The sequence below is a fragment of the Neovison vison genome, chromosome 10, assembly GCF_020171115.1.
Source record: "Neovison vison isolate M4711 chromosome 10, ASM_NN_V1, whole genome shotgun sequence".
Taxonomy (NCBI): Eukaryota; Metazoa; Chordata; class Mammalia; order Carnivora; family Mustelidae; genus Neogale; species Neogale vison.
The window spans coordinates 37,720,631-37,739,549 of record NC_058100.1 but is presented as its reverse complement, the minus strand read 5'-3'; the positions used below and the strand labels follow the sequence as shown (position 1 = coordinate 37,739,549).

Sequence of the window (18,919 nt, the reverse complement as noted above, 5' to 3'; positions counted from 1 at the left end):
TGCACATCAGCCAACAGAACTTCGAATTGTACGTGTGACCATCTGTGTTTTCCCTCTCTCTATTTTATGGATCTTTTGGCAAGATGCGACCTAAGATTTCAGAAAAGCCTAGGAAAGCTTACCCTGGGGGGTCTGAAAATGTCCGGAAGGCTTTCCTAATAAACTAATGGTAGTGGTTTCTTCCCTTGAAGCCGCTTTGGCTTACAAGAGGTTTCGTGGGTGTGCTACTTTCTGGTAACGGGGAACCGGTATGTGGTGGAGGTGACTGCGGGCCATCCTTTTGATCACTCCTGGCCAACCTACACCAAAATTGTCCCAGAGACATCTCTGAGGCTCTGTGTTACAAAATAACTTGCCATAAAGTGGGTTACTTAAGTTGTATATCATTGTATCCCATCACTGAAAATATCTGCTTTTAGCTCTTCTGCCTACACTTAAGTCAAAGCCCTTGTGCTTCTTCTCAGTGGAATTTAGACCTAGTTTGTGGCTGTTGCTTGTGGACTCCAGGCACTGACAGGTCTTGCCCAGAGCAGCGCTCCCGACCAGGATTTTCTGAGAATATTCAGCCCTCATTGCCGGAGGGAGCCATTGTGTGCGATGAATGAACCTCTCTCCTATGCATCTCGAATGCTGCTAGTCCTCTGCCAGCCTTGAGAGAATTGAGAAAATAACACTCCTTTTCTGAAGGGCTTCATTCTCTTACAGAACCCTGTCGAGAAAGGAGGCCTCATAGGGCATGACGTCATTTGGTTTCGTCTGCATTTTTACGAAAGCAGCATCTAAACCAGCTGAACCTGCGCATCATCGAAACCACTGGATGGGCATCTTGTCCTCATCCTTAGAAAGGACCCCACAGACCCCACACCCCTGTCTCCTGGGCCCTGACGATACTGTTCAGATTCTAGGTTTTCCAACAGGCATGTGGGCAAAGAGCTGCCTGGGGGTTCCAGGTTGGAAAACAGTGCGTTCCACGGTGAACACAGATGCCTGGTCTCTCTAACTGGGGAAGTTTGCCATGTTTTCCCATCATGATCAGTGCTGTGAGATCATGTGTCTCTTCTATTCCCTCACTCACTACATCTTCCTTTCTTGATGGAAGGTTCAAGAGGTCTTGAACCTCTTGATTTTCTTCTGTATCCAAAGTCTCCCTGATGGTGAGCGGACCCTGAGAACTTCCCACACATTCCTAGCTCTAAGCAGCCTAAGGGGACAGAAAGGACCAAAAAAAAAAAAAAAAAAAAGTGAGTTTAAGATGGATCAGAGATCAAGCTCTTTGTTATTGTAAGTACTTTTCACTAATCATACTTGATAGTTTTTTAAGCTATGTATCATATACATCTATAACATTTGATCCTCATTGAACATGAGAGATGAGCAGAATTGTCTCCATTTAATGGATAAAGCCTACAGAGGCTTAAGATGGGAAGCTTTCCCATGATGATTGAACTAGTGTGTTTCCCAGCTGAATCTTTAACTTTGCCTCATTTCATTGTTTCACATTTGGACTGGACTGCACAGCACCCTCTACCGTCCCTAGACATTTGGTGGGCTCTGGAGTTTTACCCATTCAAACTTATTATACAGGGATGCCTGGGTGGCTCAGTGGGTTAAGCGGCTACCTCTGGCTCAGGTCTTGATCCCAGGGTCCTGGGATCAAGTCCAGCATCAGGCTTCCTGCTCAGCGGGGAGCCTGCTTCTCCTTCTGGTTGCTGCTCCCCCAACTCGTGCGCACATGCTCGCTCTCTCTCTCTCTCTGACAAATGAGTAAGTTAAAAAAAAAAAAAACACAAAAAACGAATCATACAGACTTCTTGCCTTCTCTGTCTATTCCAGTGTTCCCAGGTTTGCTCCGCATAATGCCAAGTGTCCTTAGTAAATTGTGTAATGACAAGAGACCTTGAAAGAAGAACTTTCAGGTCCTTCTCTGAAAATCTCTATAGATTTGAGTGCGAATAATGACTATGTGGTCCTCTCTTTCTTGGACTGATGAAACACAGTATCCCTACTCCTATGTTTACTTTTATTCTACACTGTTATCCGCCTCATCCCCTAACCAAACATATTGTTATGTGTATGATGTGTTACGATGGGAGAGCTCCTTAAAGAGGCTAAGAGGAAGAAGGAAGGGAGTAAATAAAGTCAGGTTTTATCGTCTTTCTTGCTATTTCAACTTCAATATGTCCAATCAGTGACATTTTTTTTTGTTCACAAATATTAGATGCTAATTGAATTCATGGAAGGGTGGACTTCAGTACATTTTATGATTTGTGGATGACTCCCAAGTTGAAACTGAATTATAAGCTAAATAATTGATGTTTTAAAATAACCACTAAAATGAGTCTAATGTCTCCTGACTTAAATTCCATCTTCCCTTCATAGCCATCCTGTCTCTGTTACTCTTATGAATTCTTATGAATTTATATTCTTCAAAATCTTTTTGAAGCCATTTAGATTTTCTGTAATCAAGTGAAGACTTCAATGACTGATGATTTTGACATAATATTTTTATCTAAGAGCTCAAAAATGTATCACTCACCTCTTTGAGCAGTAGGTATGAATGTCCTTACGCCATAATAGATTTTAACATTAATGATCCCTGAAAACACAGGTACCTAGGAAACAGGGCAGAGCGGCTTTCTCCTGAGGGATGTCTGAGGAGAGGTGAAGAGTCATTAGCAGAGAGAAATGATGAAGGTCGAAATCGATGATAGAAGCATCATTTGTTTTAACATGAAATCTGCAATTTTGTGATGTGTTTCAAGACTCACGGGCATGTACTAGGCCTTCAGCCGATGTGGCATCTTCTGAATCACAAAACACCATGATGAGAGTTCTTTCTGCCACTCGTCAAGTCTTTGATCCCAGGGCCTTTATGTGGATGGCTGAGATACACAAGTTCTTCGTCTCTGGTTTTCAGTGAAGGAGGGAGAAGGAAGTAAGCGTGTATTTCTGTTCTGCCAAGTGGGAAGGTATTGGAGGAAGGGAGCGTTTATTTCGTAGGCTCCTGGAAATGGGTCTGTGGTGCCCAGGGGTCAACAATACACCAGGCTCTTTTTTCTCATTATCAGTAGGGCTGGCAATGCCAAGGGAGGAGCTCTGTGCAGAGCTATGTGAGAGGATGGGCCTCCTCATCCCAGAAAGGGGATGAGACAGGGTGAGAATTCATTGATTTATGTATTACAAATACGGTAAACCAGGTCTTAGTCACGGAATCCTCATCTTATAATGAGGGCATAACTTTTATTTTGTTTTGCTTAGTTATTTTGTTAAGTAGGCTCCATGCAAGGCATGTGGAGCCCAACTTGGGGCCCAAACTCACCCCCCTGGGATCAAGACCTGTGCTGGTACCAGGTGTCAGAATCTCAACCCACTGAGACACCCAGGTTCCCCAAGGTCACGTCTTTTAACTTGGGTGAGGCACATATTAAGTAATAGGAGCTATGACTTCAAGTAGCAGGTTATTTGGTTACAGAATTTCTTACCCAAGGAGCCATAGAACTTAAATGGCTTCAGAAAGATTTGGATGAATTTATGAACACTGAAGACATACATGGCTATAGAGAGAAGCCAAGATTTAATGAAAGACCTGAAACACTAGAGTAGAGGAATTCTTACATTCCAAAGGCGTTGTTGAGCTGTTGTGCTCTTTGACAGTATCGTGAGGCCCTTTCCGTTAGTGGGACTGTGTTAAAATGGCAAGCTCATTCAAGAGCCCTTTGGCGTCTCTTGTTGGTCCTTCCTGCTAAATGTCAGAGGATTAGTAAATCGAGGGCATGTTCTGAATTCTCTGCCTTTTTCTTCTCACCCAAACCAATGGCTGTCTTAACATGATTTGCTTCCTAAGTATTCACCATCGAGTTATTTTAAGAGAATGACTAGTCTGCCAAACCCTAGAGGTTGAGGAATTTCAAGTTAATTCCAGAAGCTAAAATAGGAAAAGAGCTCATCCAGAATCAGGTATCTGCATCATGGAGAAAGTTATCAAGAAAGACTTTCCACTTACTAGGATTTTTCCTGTGCCCTGAGTAAGGGCTAATGATTAGACTATTGATTCTGTCTACTAGGGTGATAATGAGGTGTGACTAATTTAAAATGAATATAAACAGTTTAGTCCATTAGCTCTGAATTTAAAAGACAGGAAAGAAAAAAAAAAGGTAATCTCTGGGTAGACCAGTTGAGTTACTGAAGCCTGCCAGTCACTGCACAGAATGTTTACAATATAGTATATGACAATAGGCAACTGGGGACATTTGACCCAAAATGTGTGACAGGAGATGTTTGAATGAAGAGCTTACAGTATAAGATTTTAATCCCATTAAAGTGAGCATTCTCAAATAATCCAAATTTCTAATAAAAAAAAATAGTGACAAAGGTAATACATGCTCATGGTTAAAACACACACAAGCATACAAATAGTGCATAAATACATACAGTGAAAAATAAGAAGACCTCTGCCACCAGTTCCTTATGGTCTCTGCCCCAGATGGCAAGATAGCCAAGGTGGGGGCTCATCATCAAAAAATTTATACTCTAGCACGTATTGCATGGAGCCCTGGGTGTGGTACATAAACAATGACTCTTGGAAATGCTTAAAAAATAAAATAAAATTTAAAAAATATTTATACTTTAAAAGGAATGATAAATAGGTACAGAATTAGCTTATACAAAAGTCATACAAAGTAAAGTGGGGGGAAATACTGAAGAAGAATTCCAATAAAGTTCTGAGTTCCAAAGGAGCTAGGATTATATTCAGTTGGTACGAGAGAGGCAGAGGAAGGGATTAGGAATGATTTTGGTTAGAAAGCCAATGTTGAGATTATCCTAGAAGTCTGATCAGATTTCCCCAGACAAGGTAGGAAAAGGAAGGTAGAACTCTAGGGAGGAGATGAGGTAGTGAGCCATAGCCGGGCATGGGGGGGTGTAAGGTGTTGTGAGGACCGTGGGGAGTTACAAGGCTGGAATGGTGGTTTGGGGCCTTCCTGTGGAGAAACCTGAGGGGTCACTTAACGTAACTGAGGGTTCGTGGGGTTGTCAGGTCAGTCAATTTTTGAGACAGGACGACCTAAACAACTCATTCCTGAGTTCATCTGTCAGGGAGCGGACTAAGGCTGGGTGTAGACGGGAGTCCATTACAGAGAGAATGCCAAGCAGGCTACCCGACAACCGTGGAAATGTATTTGGGACTCATGTCAGAGAGGTGCACACAGCTGGATGCGGGCGGCGGCGGAGGAGGAGTTCTGGAAAGGTCATCACTGTCAGCAAGAGTCCCGCTCGTCTTCATCTTAAAGCCAGGGTGAAGCAACTGACCCAGGATTCGAGAATGTTCTGTGCGCTTCTTCTCTTGCCATCGCTTAATCCTGGCTACCTCTAGGCTCAGCTCAGTCTTGCCTGTCTCAGGAAGCCTTTCCCAGGCTCTGGAAGCGCGCCTCCTTGAGCTCTGGCTGCAGGAGCAAGTAGTCATTAAGGCTCTTTTGGAACTTAATTGACACCTCAGAGGAACCAAAAAATTCTGAAAACTTAAGTTATTCTGTCATAGATATTTAATATTCTTGCATTTTTTGACCTCATGGGCAAATAATACCATGGCCAATAATAATAATATATAATACCAATAATATATGTAAATTGGCCAAGCATCTCCTTTCCCTTTTACAGCTGTAAAAACTACTTCCGTGGATTTGCTTGTCTGCCCCATGGTTCTTCCCGGCATCACTTTTTGTCTTTGGCTCTCTCAGTACGCAGGAGGTCGGCCTCTCTCTCCCCTAGTCTTCTCTTATATATTTTTTTCTACTCTACAGCTCGATTCCTCTGACTTTCAGTAGGTTTTTCCTATTGAGTAAAACTGGTGAATGCCATTGTTTTATCTGCCAACCCCCTAACATTATAGAGGATAGTTTGGGCCCCAAATTCAGGTATGGGAATGAGAGAGAGAAGTAATTTCTCCCTGGGATTCCGGACTATAAACTATAAAACTCACAAGCGAGGGGTACCATGCTTCCTGCTCTGTGCATTGGAGAACTGGGGGAAGCTTCTGGTCGGTGGAGAGACGTGAGGCAGACACAAGAGGGGACACGATGGGAGGCAGAGAGAGCGTTCTCCAGGTCAGCTCTGCCTGAGGCCCACTCACATTCTGATCTTCGAGTTACACAAAGGATTCCACAAGGCTTACAACTCATTGATTTAAGTCAGGACGCGATCTCTTGTAACCCAAATAACCCTAACGAATCTAACAAGCATAGTTTTAATTTAATGGATTAATTTAGAAGAGCGGTTATATTCCTTGACCTTGATGAGAGCATAGCTTTATTTAAAAACAAAGGAAAATGACATGCATAAACTAGAAAAGGCCTTTCTCGGGACACCTGGACGGCTCAGTCTGCTAAGTGTCCAGTTCTTGATTTCTGCTGAGATTGTGATCTCGGGGTTGTGAGGTGAAGCCCGGTGGTGTCGGCAGACTCTTACTGGGTGTGGGGCCTGCTCGAGGTCCTCTCTCTCTCTCTATTTCAGAAGACTGTGGGGACTCTGCCCCATGGTTCTTCCCTGAATCACTTTTTGTCTTTGGCTCTCTGTTGTTATGTAGGAGGTCTCTTTCAACAGTAACAAAACAACAACAACAACAAAAGAAAGAAAGAAATCTTTATTTCCGTAAAATCACAAAAGCATAAAATCTCTACCTTTTCCCGTAAGTTACTGCTTTTGAAAAAATAAATCTGCATTCAAGATGAACTAGGACAGATTTACATGTACCTGGATTTTATGTGTGTATTTTATAAGTCATCATTATTCATGAAAATGGTTGCTTTTTCACAGGAAAAAAGTAATTCTGATTTGAGATACTGACAACCATCAACTGTAACGTGAGGGAAAATCGTCCCAATTAGAAGCAGCTTTAATTGAATTATTGTAGCAGAAAACAGTTGGGTTGCAAATTTTAACCTCATTATTCTTATTGAACCTTCGTTAGAAGCTGACTCTGCTTTCTCTCTGTCACCGCTGAATTCGGAAATGCAAATCGTATTCTTCTTTAGCAAGGCTTCTTGAAGGAAAAAGAATTAATAGGCAGGTTTAAATTATGTAATAGCTGCCACCGCCCGTTTTTCTAAGGTATCTGAAAACCACTCGGCTCCTCCTTTAGCCCGCACGTGAAATCATGACAGCACACGGTAATTCCAAAGTGTGTGCACGTAGGAAGAAAAAACATTCAATATGCCTATGCAGGCTCTCCTTTATATTTCCAAATGCCCGTGCTTAATGGTGGAGTACAAGAAGTTGGAAAACTTCCTTTGAGATTTTTGATTAATTCATTTCTCCTTCGCCTACAGTCAGGGTGCCTCTGCGTAAAGCTGCCGGCTTAATGAAATCAGTCGTCCTGATACTACGATCAAGTTCTGGCAAACATAACCACAAGTAAATTTAATTAAACTGCCATCGTTGTTTAGAATGTTATGAAACTGGTACGGTTTCAAGGCAGAGATTTTTGTTTTCGTCGGTATGTGGGTGTCCCCTGTCTGGCAGGCCCCTTTTGAATTAGTAATGCTCTTCCGAGATGTACCTGCATAATTCGCTTTCTCTTTCATTCCGCCGAGTGTGAGGGCGGGCGCTGTTGAACCTGAGCAGTATTTGAAATATATCACAAACATTGAAATGACATCTAAACTCTTCCAAAGGAAAGGCTAATTATGAATTCCCGGAAGAAGAGCCGTGTGCTGGGGTTCAACGGCGCCTTTTATCTCAGGAGCTCATGCACGACGGTGAACTTGAGTCTCACAGCCACGAGCAGGAAGACAGCCTCACAAACAGCCTCTGATTTTCCCTCCTCTTTTGAAGGAAGAAATTCCTCTCATAAACCAGCTGAAGAATCCCTGCATAAAATGAAACAAAAATGATAATGTTTTAGTTTATTGTCCAGGAAGCTCTTCTGTCCCAGTATTTCTGACCCAGCCTATTTTTTCCAACACATGTTAGAGAAAAGGTAAACAACAAAACACACACACACACAAACCAACCATTTTTAACATCTCAAGCATCCCAAACAATTTAACATGCACTTTTTGCATTGTGTCTTGGAAAAATTAACATGTGCTATAAACAAAAATTCAATGTAACCCCCCCTTTTTTTTTGAACCTTCCCTACGGGCCAGGCATTTTATACATTAGCAAAACAAAAATGAGTAAGATGAGATTTCTTTTTTCAAGAAGTTCACATCTAAGGGAGAAAGGCAGTTATAAGATAATAATTAAATGTGAAGATTTTATAATCTTCAAGTTTTTGAACAGGTTTTGATAATCTCAAAACTACTTTGCAAGAGACAATAATTTTACCCTTTAACACACACAGAGGATCAGTTTGCACAGGGAAAAAGATGACTTTTGCAGAGGCCTCAATCTCAATTCAATTTTTCAACCCTTTAAACTTCAAGAGGCAAATTCATCAAGAAGCTGTGACAGCAGAGGTATTTTCACTTTGTCAAAAGTGAGTGCAATCTCATTTCTCCCTTTCCTCTAAATATTATCTTTCCATGGTTTACATAGTCCCTTGTTTATATGCAAAAATGTTTTTCCTGACATTTCTTCTAATCAAATCCCTTGTCTTTTGGGGGGACAACACAAACCCAGTCTTCTATAAGAAATCTGAGAGAGAGCTTGTCCATGGGTATCTCTTGTCTACTTCGTGATTGACAGTTGGTTGCTTCTAATAAATATTTGGCATTTAACCACAGCTGTCTTTGCCAGCTGGATTGTCAAAGAAAGGAAAAGGACTTGGGGCTTCCTAGTGCAGTGATGAGGGAAGAAACTTATGTTGATGAGGACAAAGGTGATTGTGATGATAATGGTAGCATTATGGGTAAACATTTCATTAACATTGTTTCATCTGTCCTCAGCCCTGATAAGGTATTTAATGCTATCATCTCCATTTTACAGATGAGAAAACCGAGTCTCAGAGTTTTAAAGTATCTTTCCTGTTTGTACAGCTTGCAGGTAGCACAGGATTCAGAGTTACGTCTGACTGGCCTCAGTGTCTTCTTAATCACGTTGCTCTCTGCATTGCTATTAAAAGGTGCTGACAGTGGGCAGCCATCTCTAAAAGGTCCTGGTCAATTTAACGGGCTCATCTCTTTGTCTCTGATAGGGAACTGGCTCTTTGACTTCAGTGAGGAGACCTAACCAGTTCTAAACAGTGATGATTATTTCCAGACTTATGTAACTTTGTAGCTAGAAGAAATCTTACCAATCTAACTTCTTATTGGAAAGGGAAGAAAGTAAGACTCAGAGAGAGCCTCAGTGCCCAGCCATGCCCAGCCAGAGCTCAGTGTTCTGTCCTCCCAAGCTGAAATTTTCCTCACCTAGAAATGGGCTAAGAGAGTGGAAACAGCCTAACCGTTTGCAATTCAGTGGCACATGGATAAAGATGACAGGTAACAGAGGGATCGGTCAATAGATGTGGGGTGTGTCAGTATCTGAGTCCTTTGGCCTTACATTTAAATTGTCCCAAAGAATTTTGGTACTTAGTACTGTTACTTTGCAGAACGTCATATCCCTCTTGCTGCCCAGCTTGGTCTATTAGTTTGTCTGCTTTTAACGTTCTCTTTCTCACCCGATTTGCTCTTGCCAGTAGTGGGAAAGCAGATAGATCTAGTGTGTTCAAGCCACGCGTAATATAAACAGAAATAGATTCCAGCTGGGTGTGTAAGGAAACTGCATTAACTAAGATGGATGTGTTTGTATGTAGGTAGTAGGTATATGTTTTAGAGATTTATTTATTTGAGAGAGAGAGAGAGAGAATAAGCAGGAGGGGCAGAAGGAGAGGGAGAAAGAGCCCCGGGCAGACTCCTCATTGAGCGTGGAGCCCAGCTCGGGGCTCATCCCCATCACCATGAGATCACGACCTGAGCCAAAACCAAGAGGTGGACGCTTAACTGTCCCAGGAGGTGCCCCAAGGGTGTGTTTTTATATGTGGCCTTTTGGACTGATTTCAGCTTCTGGAAACCAGATCATTCTTGTCTTTGTCTTCCCCTTTGTGTTTTCTTTCATTGTTTTGTTTTTAGCTGATTCTAGGCCATGGTAAAGTTCATGATGATAAGTCATATCTGAACAGAGATAAAAACACCTGACTGCATTTCAGTGGCCACACTTTCAGTTTAGAACACAAATCCTCTTTTTATGTGGAGCTTAACTTTTTTTCTGTTATGGAAATTATGGCTCAGAAAGATTAAAACTTTTCAAGTACAAGCACAGAGCTCACTCTCAGTTCCCAGATTTCTGATCTCGTTTTTCTGGATCCAGTGATCCACTGAACCGAGAGGTAGTCTGACTACAGAGAAAACACCTCTCTCTACTCCTACCAACTTTAGTTGAGTTCTAGTTATCACAGGCGATTGTTGCCACATCCTGAGGCACAGAGGTATTAAGGGGCATCAGAGGAGTTTCCCCATCTGTCTGATCTGACCTGGTTTAAACTGTTAAATGAATAATGCAAGAGTCCGCAGGCTGGCACTAGACAAGGTGAGGTGCCTCTTCTTCATTCCTGGACACTGTCAGGTGAATGAAAGGCAAACAGTAACAAAACAAACAGAAAAGTATGACTATTTTTGTGTTTCTGTACTTAGACAAGATGTGTTTATTGCATGAAAAGATCTAGCTACTGCTGGGCTCCTTGGAGGGCCAATAAAAACAAAAAACAAAAAACAAACAAACAAAAAAACCCCAAAACAACAAAAACAACAACAAAAACCTTCCTTTTTCTGAATTACAAACCAGTTGAGAATTGCAATCAAAGCATAAGGCAGAAAGGGTCAGAGTATCACCTGCATTGCTGTGATGATCAAGCTATTTTTGAAGAATGTTTGCACAGACATAAAACTCTAATCCCCAAACTCAATCCTGATCCCTCGTACTCCCTCACTAGGGCAGGCCTTTCCCACCAGCAGAGGGGCATGTGGGCTTCCCCACTGAAGGGGGATGGGCCTATGACCAGTTTCTCATTCCTAACCCTTCCACCTGGTAAGTCGGCCCAATTTCCCTGGAATGGCAGGTGTGAGGCACAGGAAGAGGCAGGGGAGTGAGACAGTGGTCCTCCCTCTACATTAAAAATAAATAAATACATACATACATACAAAAATAATATAAAATACAAATACAAAATAAAATACAAAAAAATAAAATAAAAACAAACGAAACCCCCAAAACGTGAGGAATGGGGAATAAACATCCCTAAGCAATGGCGGGGGGGGGAAGCAGGTTGTAGACATTTGAAGTCCAAGGTTTATCGTCTATGTACGGTGCTTTATATATGTTGTATCATTTAACCTGAAAATACTTTACCCCCCACCCAGCCCCAACCCTACCTTACACACACTGAAGGAGTTGCCTGTAATATTAGTATCACCATGTAAAGGTGAGGAAGCGGCCTTAGGTCGCTCACCTTGCTCAAACCAGGTGACTCTGCTCACAAGAGGAGCCGAGTCCCACGCAAACCTGACTCAGGAACCCATTCTCCCCACATCTCCAGTGTCTGGTGAACCATTTCTCACGTTAATACATCTGAAAGTACTTATCCAGGCAAGTAAGACGTCTCCGTTGAAAGACATCGTGAACCGTGTTGACAGGAACTCGGTAGTTCACCAATACAAAGTTTAGACTGTGATTTTGTTAACGTTCTCGGGGGGATACTTTTAAACTTACAGAAAAGATATAAAAATGGTTGTAGAATTCCCAGATGCCCTTCACACAGCTTCCCCTAACGTAAACATCTTCTAGAATCCTAGCAAAATCACCAAAAACAGGTTATTGATACTGGTACAACATTATTGGGTCAACTACAAACCTTACTCAAATTGTACCATGGTTTTCAATTGGGCTGTGACTTCTTTTGAGGACAGCAACTGTATTATATTCATGTTCATATCCACCGTGCCCACTGGGAAGTCTGGTCTGGAGTCGGTGATCCAGAATGAGTAAATGATCTGTTTGTGGAATGAGTAAATGAGTGAATGGATGTCGAGCTCCATAATCCGACTTCGGTGCGTTTGTGGACATCCGCGTGCCACAGCCTAGAAACACACAGGGATTGTGATCGGAATGAATGGTATTCAGATCTGAATTCCACATTAGGCTTTGTGAAGTAGAGTTTGTTACAATGGTGAAAAGTTTTCAAAAGCAAAAGAGAGTCTACTAACCAGAAATAACCAGATACAGCAGAATTCATGAAATGATCAGAAAGTGTTAACATTCATTTTATCATGAGTGTGAGTGTGTGTGTGTGTGTGTGTGTGTGTGTTTCGTGTCACACTTCCGTAAATGCCCAGGTGGGAGAAGCAGCAGTTTCTGGCAATCGGTCTTACATTTATGGGCAAGTTAAAGAAGTTCACATTGAACCAAATTACAGAAACTCTCTTTCTGGAGGAGGAAATCCACACGGACGCTTTTCAGGCTTCTATTTTCTTTTGCACTGAGTTCCACAGAGATAACATTAATGAAGTGAGAATTTTGCTGTGACAGTGGTTTCTGACAGCTTCAAAAATAAACACTCTTTTATCTCAACCTTTATACCCGAGGAATGTGAAATCAGGAAAGAAGTAATATTCAAAGCACAGAATTCCTTTTAGTAGCTTATTGGACCTTGAAATGGTCACCTTTCTTACTGCTTTCTCCATCATCTTTTAACCAAACTAAAAATATCAACGTGAAAAAGTGTAGAAAGGCAAGGATATGGCATTACACTTAGCTGGGCAGAACTGGTGTTAATGTTGTTATGAGAACTGATTTCTCTGAAAAAGTTCAATTTTTAAAAGGCTTTAATTATTTTGTTGTTATTTAGATGGAAGACGTCATAGCACGCATGCAAGATGAAAAAAATGGAATTCCCATTCGTACCGTCAAAAGCTTTCTTTCCAAGATACCTAGCGTCTTCTCTGGTAAGTGTGCGTTCAGCACAGAGCTGCTTTTTCTCTCGAGCACCTTCGGCATAACCGTTGAAAATCAATTCTCGCCACTCAGTGTAGAAACTCTCTGACTCACTTGTCCAGTAACTCTTAGGAAATACCCATGCCGCGTTCCATATCATGTGAGATCCTTGGAGTGACAGTAAAACAAAACAAAAAAGTGAAAATCCTGACCTTACCTCACTCCGGGTCCGTGGCACAGATGTGATGAGCAAATGGGAAATAACAGAACATGATCTTCAAGATGTACGAAGCCACATGGTCAGATTATGTATAAAATGAGGAGGACGAGGGGTGTGTGGGTGCTTCAGTGGGTTAAGCATCCGACTCAGGGTCTCAGCTCAGGTCTTGATCTCAGGGTCATATGTTTAAGCCCTAAGAGGATGAAAACCATCAGTCAGGGGGGATTCCTGAACAGCGGTGATGGGGGAGCTGAGTTTGGTGAGTGAGTAGCCCTGTCAGCTTCAAGACCCCCAGCTGTGGCTGCAGATTGGGTGACCGGGGTGAGGATGTGTAGAGAGAGAGAAATGTGTGGAAAGGCTGGAACAGACGGTCTGCGGTCGGACGATGAGGGTCTTTGAAAGTCAACCCAAGAGTCTAATTCTGAGGTATGGAGAGTCTTCCCGCTCTCGCAGAGGACATTATGATGAAGGTGCTTGGGGCAAAATGGCGTTCAGTGAAGGCCGCTGTCACCAGGATCTCCAAGGCCTGTGTAGGAAGAGTGTGGGTCCAACATTCTCATATCCAGGGAGCGAAGGGATAGAGGGGGAAACAGGAGCATCTGTTAAATAACTGGCATATAGGCTATAAGAGGACACAACCCAGGGGCGTTGGTTTTGTTTTTTAATTGGGTTACTGTGAGACTAAGGAGTCCTTAGCAGAAGTAGGGAATCCCCGCGGTTTGCTTGGAAGTGACTTGAGGAAATGGTGGTGGCAAGTTGGAAATCTGTGCTCCGGCTCCAGGAAACGGGGGAGGCCCAAGCTGTGGGACTGAGGCGTGCTAGGCCTGGGCTAGTGTGGCACGGAGAAGCAGTAGAATCAGATAGAACAGAGCCTTCACTGCGAGTCAGGGGAAGGACGCTGGGCTGGGCCCGTGGAGGATTTGCTTGGTGGGGTTCCTGAGCAAGGGTTCCGTGCAGTTCCTGAACAAGGGTTCCATGGGGTTCCTGAGTAAGGGTTCCGTGCGGTTCCTGAGCAAGGATTCCGTGCAGTTCCTGAGCAAGGGTTCCATGGGGTTCCTGAGCAAGGGTTCCGTGGGGTTCCTGAGCAAGGGTTCCGTGGGGTTCCTGAGCAAGCGTTCCATTGTACTTGCTCGTGAACAAGAGTTGAAAGAAGAATGATGGTCAGCAGGCCCTCAGCCTCGGTGAGAGGGTAATGGACCAGAATACAAACAGGCAGGCCCCGTTGTTGGGTTTTGGGGGCTGCGTTGTTCTTTGATGAATGGGAGAGAGAACAGGGACCAGACGAGACATGTGGTCTCACAAAATACACCCTCTTTTTCCTGCCACTGCCTTCCTTTCATGCCCACTTTGTCCCAGTTTCTTGCTCTCCTCTGATGATGGCCTGTGTCATCTCACGTCCGGGGCCTTCTGCCTTCTCTCTGACTCACTTCCTGACTTCTGGGTCATTTCAAAATGAAATTCTGTCCATTCTTTAGAAGCTAGTTCAGAGAGCTCTTTGGAGAAAACCATCCTGAGCCTTCGTTCTCTGCGCTCTCATAAACAAAAAACGAAACCTTGCTATTTGCTTCACTTATAGCAGTTATTGTGCTGTACTTTGGCTTATATTTTTGTATCCTGTCCTGCATCCTCTAGAAGATCGTAAAAGCGCCTTAGGGTCAGTGACTTACAGAGGTAACTTGTACCTAAACCCAAACATGACCAGCCCTCATATTTTGATGACCAGTGAGAGAAGTGGCCTCCTGCAGTTCCTCGCGCAGAGGTTGCACACTGCACTGCAGTCAGAATCCCGCAGATGGGCGCTGTGGGTTATCCCAGCCCTCTGCCCTGGGAACAATGGCCAGGTCCCCCGCGCGGGCCTGTGTGAGGGCGCGGCAGCCGGCAGTGTTTGATGACGAGATCCGTAGACACAAATGGCCGCACAAGGAAAGTTTAGCTCTTCAGATTAAGCGGGGCTGCAGGTTCGAGTTCCCTGTTTTCACGGTGACTCTAAAATTTTTTGGTTGAGTTCTTCAAGGAGCAGTAAATACCTCACTTGTGCCATTCCCCTACGGTTCCGTAAAATTTCATACAGCTCCGATGTAGCATTCTCCTGGAAGAATGTTCAGCTGACAGAATTAAGATCTTAATTAAAAAGTAAGATGGGGGGCGCCTGGGTGGCTCAGTGGGTTAAGCCTCTGCCTTCAGCTCAGGTCATGATCCCCGGGTCCTGGGATCGAGCCCCACATCTGCTCTCTGCTCTTCAGTAAGCCTGCTTTCTCCTCTCTCTCTGCCTGCTTGTGATCTCTGTCTGTCAACTAAATAAATAAAATCTTTAAAAAAAAAAAAAAGTAAGATGGGACATATAGATCGAGAAGGAACCAGGGGACTTGTTTTAACGTTCACTGGCATGAAACAAGGTAGCCCTTATATAAGGAAGGTATTGATGACATCTTCATAGTAATGTGATGAGTGTCTACTTGTCATTCTGTGTTTCCTCGAGACTTTTCCTGAGCCCTGCCTCCCGGTCTGATGATCTGTTTTGCTGCAGATTTAACAGACATAATAGTATTAACATCTAGGATTTACCAACCTCTTCGTCGCGATAGCCCCGCATTATAAGGGTCTGAAGCCCTGTCTACTTCCCTAGCAGTTTTTCGTCTTTGGTGATCATTTTCCTCCCCAGATACTTCCTACAGGGATGAGGGATGAATCCCCATGTCCTTTGGTGGGTCCCCTCGCCACCGGCTGCTTGCCCTCCCGCCTGCCCGCCGCTCCCTCCTCCCTCCAGGCGTGCCTCACGGTGTACCGCAGAGCTCCTAGAGAAGGAGCGCATCCGCTGACGTCCCGGCCCGTAGCAGAACCGGAAACGGATTGTGGTGAATGAGTGACGTCGTGTGTGAGCGGAGGGTGGTGGGCGGCTCTGGTACTGTGAATCCGGTGCTCTCAGGTTTCCCGCGGAAGCTCCCTGAAGCCTAAAGCCTTGATGCTCAAAACATGGCCCAGGGACCAGCAGCGTCGGCCTCATCTGGAAATCTACTTAGAAACGTAATAGATGAGCCCCCCCAAACCCACCACATCAGAGCCTCAGCCTTAACACTGACGCGCAAGAGTAGGGTCCCAGGGCTGGCCGGGGCTCCAGGTCAACACCTGTGTTTTACCCAGGGCGCTGGGTGCAGTGGCCAACTTGCTTGTGCGGATCTTTCTAGGGCTTTCACAGGCCCTGATTATTATTATTCATTTTTTCTTTTTTTTTTTCTTTTCTACAATCTGACCTCAGTCAAGCCTATCCCTGCCCATTAAATGTTTTTGGTTTTGGGTGGTTTTTTTTGTTTTTCTTTTTAAGATTTTTTTATTTGACAGACAGAGATCACAGGTAGGCAGAGAGGCAGGCAGAGAGAGGGGGGAAGCAGGCTCCCCGCTGAGCAGAGAGCCCGATGTGGGCTCGATCCCAGGACCCTGGGATGATGACCTGAGCTGAAGGCAGAGGCTTAGCCCACTGAGCCACCCAGGCGCCCCTGTTTTTTTTTTGTTTTTTTTTTGTTTTTTTTTTTTTCTCTTGTGTTTGTTTTGCTTGGGGGAAGGAGAAAGGATTTGGAAGAAGAATCTGGTTCCTTCACTCCCCACCCAAGAACCTGCTCAGCATCTCAAGTTGTGGAGCGACGGACATGTCCAGTGACCCCTGGCAGCACCTGTGCATGACGTGTATGTCACAGCGGCCAAGGAAGGCCCCCACCTGCCTCTGGTGAGGACAGCTCTGATGAGAAGGTGATCCCGCCATCCTACCTTCTCACGGCATCGCAGATCCAGACCCCGATCCCATCCAAGAATCTTATGACACAGATAATATAGATGTGATTTAGGCTTTTGGGTTTTCATTTCTTTACCTTATCCTGTCCTGATAAACGCATTTCCTCCAACTAAACATCCAAGCCTTTTTTTTTTTTTTTTAATTATTTAGTCTTAGAACTTTTGATTTTGGCCTCCTGGTTTCTGTAGTGCCAAGATCAGGAGGAAAGTCTTTGAATGAATCCCCCACGCTAATCCTTGAACCGTGGGGTAGGAGATAGCTTTGGGTGGAGCGATCACACTGTGTCTTCCCCAGGTTGCTTCCTCACCCGCAGGAATAGCTCAGGCGGTTCTGACAGTCGTGTGCGGCCGGACCCGTCCCGTTTAGCAGGTGAGCTCGGAGGTAAAGGCCGACCAGAGCCTGGCCTGTCAGTTCTCTTTCCCGGGATTCTTTCTGTTGCGTCTCCCAAACTTCAGCTCCGTGTGTGCGTGTCTGGCACTGAGATCATGTAAAGTTGGGGACTGGACAGTGGGCCGGTGCGGAGAGAAGCGAAGCGGACCTGTCTGACGCCTGAGGGCAACAGACCACGGGAGGAGAGAAGAGGAGGAGAGGGGCAGAAAGTCCTGGGCGTCCCGTGGCGTTGCAGCCCTTGTCCCAGCCTTCTGGGACACAGTGCTGGGACCTCACACGCTTCCGGTGGGACTGCATGGCCCCTCCCCCACCCCAGCACACACACACACACACACACACACACACACACCCACCCACCCACCCCCCCCCTGCCCCATAAAACCTCTACCTGTCGTTTTGGTCAGTTCTTCACTTCCCTTTTCTGTTTCGGACTTCTCCTGCATCTGGAGCAGATTCCTTGGGGAGGCTCTTAGGAGTGCAAGTTTCTGAGCCCTCCCTGCAGGTATCTAGGGCTGAAACGCATCCAGGCAATCTGTATTTCTGAGCTGAAAATATAGGTACAGATGGGATTGGCGTCTTCTAATCTTCTAATCTTGGAGACCCGATAACTATTTTTCTTTAACTGTTTTATCTACGCTTCCGGGTTTTGCGGGCTAATGTTCTTAGTGAGAAATAGACACATTGCGTATGTGTTGGTGTTCAAGGTTCAACCAAGTACAATCAGCTCAGGTGAGTTCTTTTCACAATGGTTAAAAAAGTCAGTTGTGAGGGGGGCACCTGGGTGGCTCGGTCGTTAACCATCTGTCTTTGGCTCAGGTCATGGTCCCAGGGTCGTGGGATCGAGCCCCACATTGGTCTCCTGCTCTGAGGGAAGCCTGCTTCTCCCTCCTCCACTCCTCCTACTGTGTTCCCTCTCTCGCTGTGTCTCTGTCAAATAAATAAATGGAATCTTTAAAATTGGGGGGGGAGTCAGTTGTGGGAGCAAAACTGCTTAAATGCCTTCACTTTGTAATTGGATCTTCAACCAAGAACCCTAATTACATGTCCTGAATTGCCAAAAGAAATATCTTTATGAAGTTAGGGTATAATGATGAAGAAGCCTTTAGAGTAGGCAGAGAAATGATTATTTACATACTACTTTGTTAACTTTTGCAAAATATAAATCAAGGGCATTTACATCAAGTTCATTAAGTTGCTTAGGAGAGGACCCATAGGTCTCAAATATTTGTTAAGTAATAAATACTAAGAAAATTTTGTCTTTGAAGATAAACTTGACTTTTTCCATTTTTAAAACAACAAGAAATGTGTAACCCATATTTTCCTTTTCCTGATTCCTCTAGTTTCTAGGACGCTCATTTGCTAAATTGAACATTTTATTGGTACTTTCTCACCTCACTCCTCACTGATGTATAACTTTCTTTTTTTCTTCGAATTGTTTTTTTTGTCTGTAAAAGACACAAGATAAAATGTTGTTTTCATTTGGGGTCTATTTGTGTGTTTGAAACAGAAAGGGTGGGAGGGATTAATACTGTAAATTGCTTTGAGTCATGTTCTGAAGGTAGAGAAGAATCCAGAAGTATCTGAGAAGTGTCTGTATACTTAGGAGTTGTTCTGCCCAG

At 44.1% G+C, this 18,919-nt stretch overlaps 1 protein-coding gene across 3 annotated transcripts in view; it reads left to right on the top strand.

The window, feature by feature from the left end:
* Positions 1-18,919, top strand: part of RGS7 (regulator of G protein signaling 7) — a 503,370-nt gene that overhangs the window by 220,070 nt on the left and 264,381 nt on the right. For all 3 annotated transcript variants that reach the window (XM_044267012.1, XM_044267013.1, XM_044267014.1), the window contains one exon: positions 12,818-12,914. In XM_044267012.1, the coding sequence (XP_044122947.1) occupies positions 12,818-12,914 (97 nt within the window). The remainder of the gene's footprint in view (positions 1-12,817; positions 12,915-18,919) is intronic.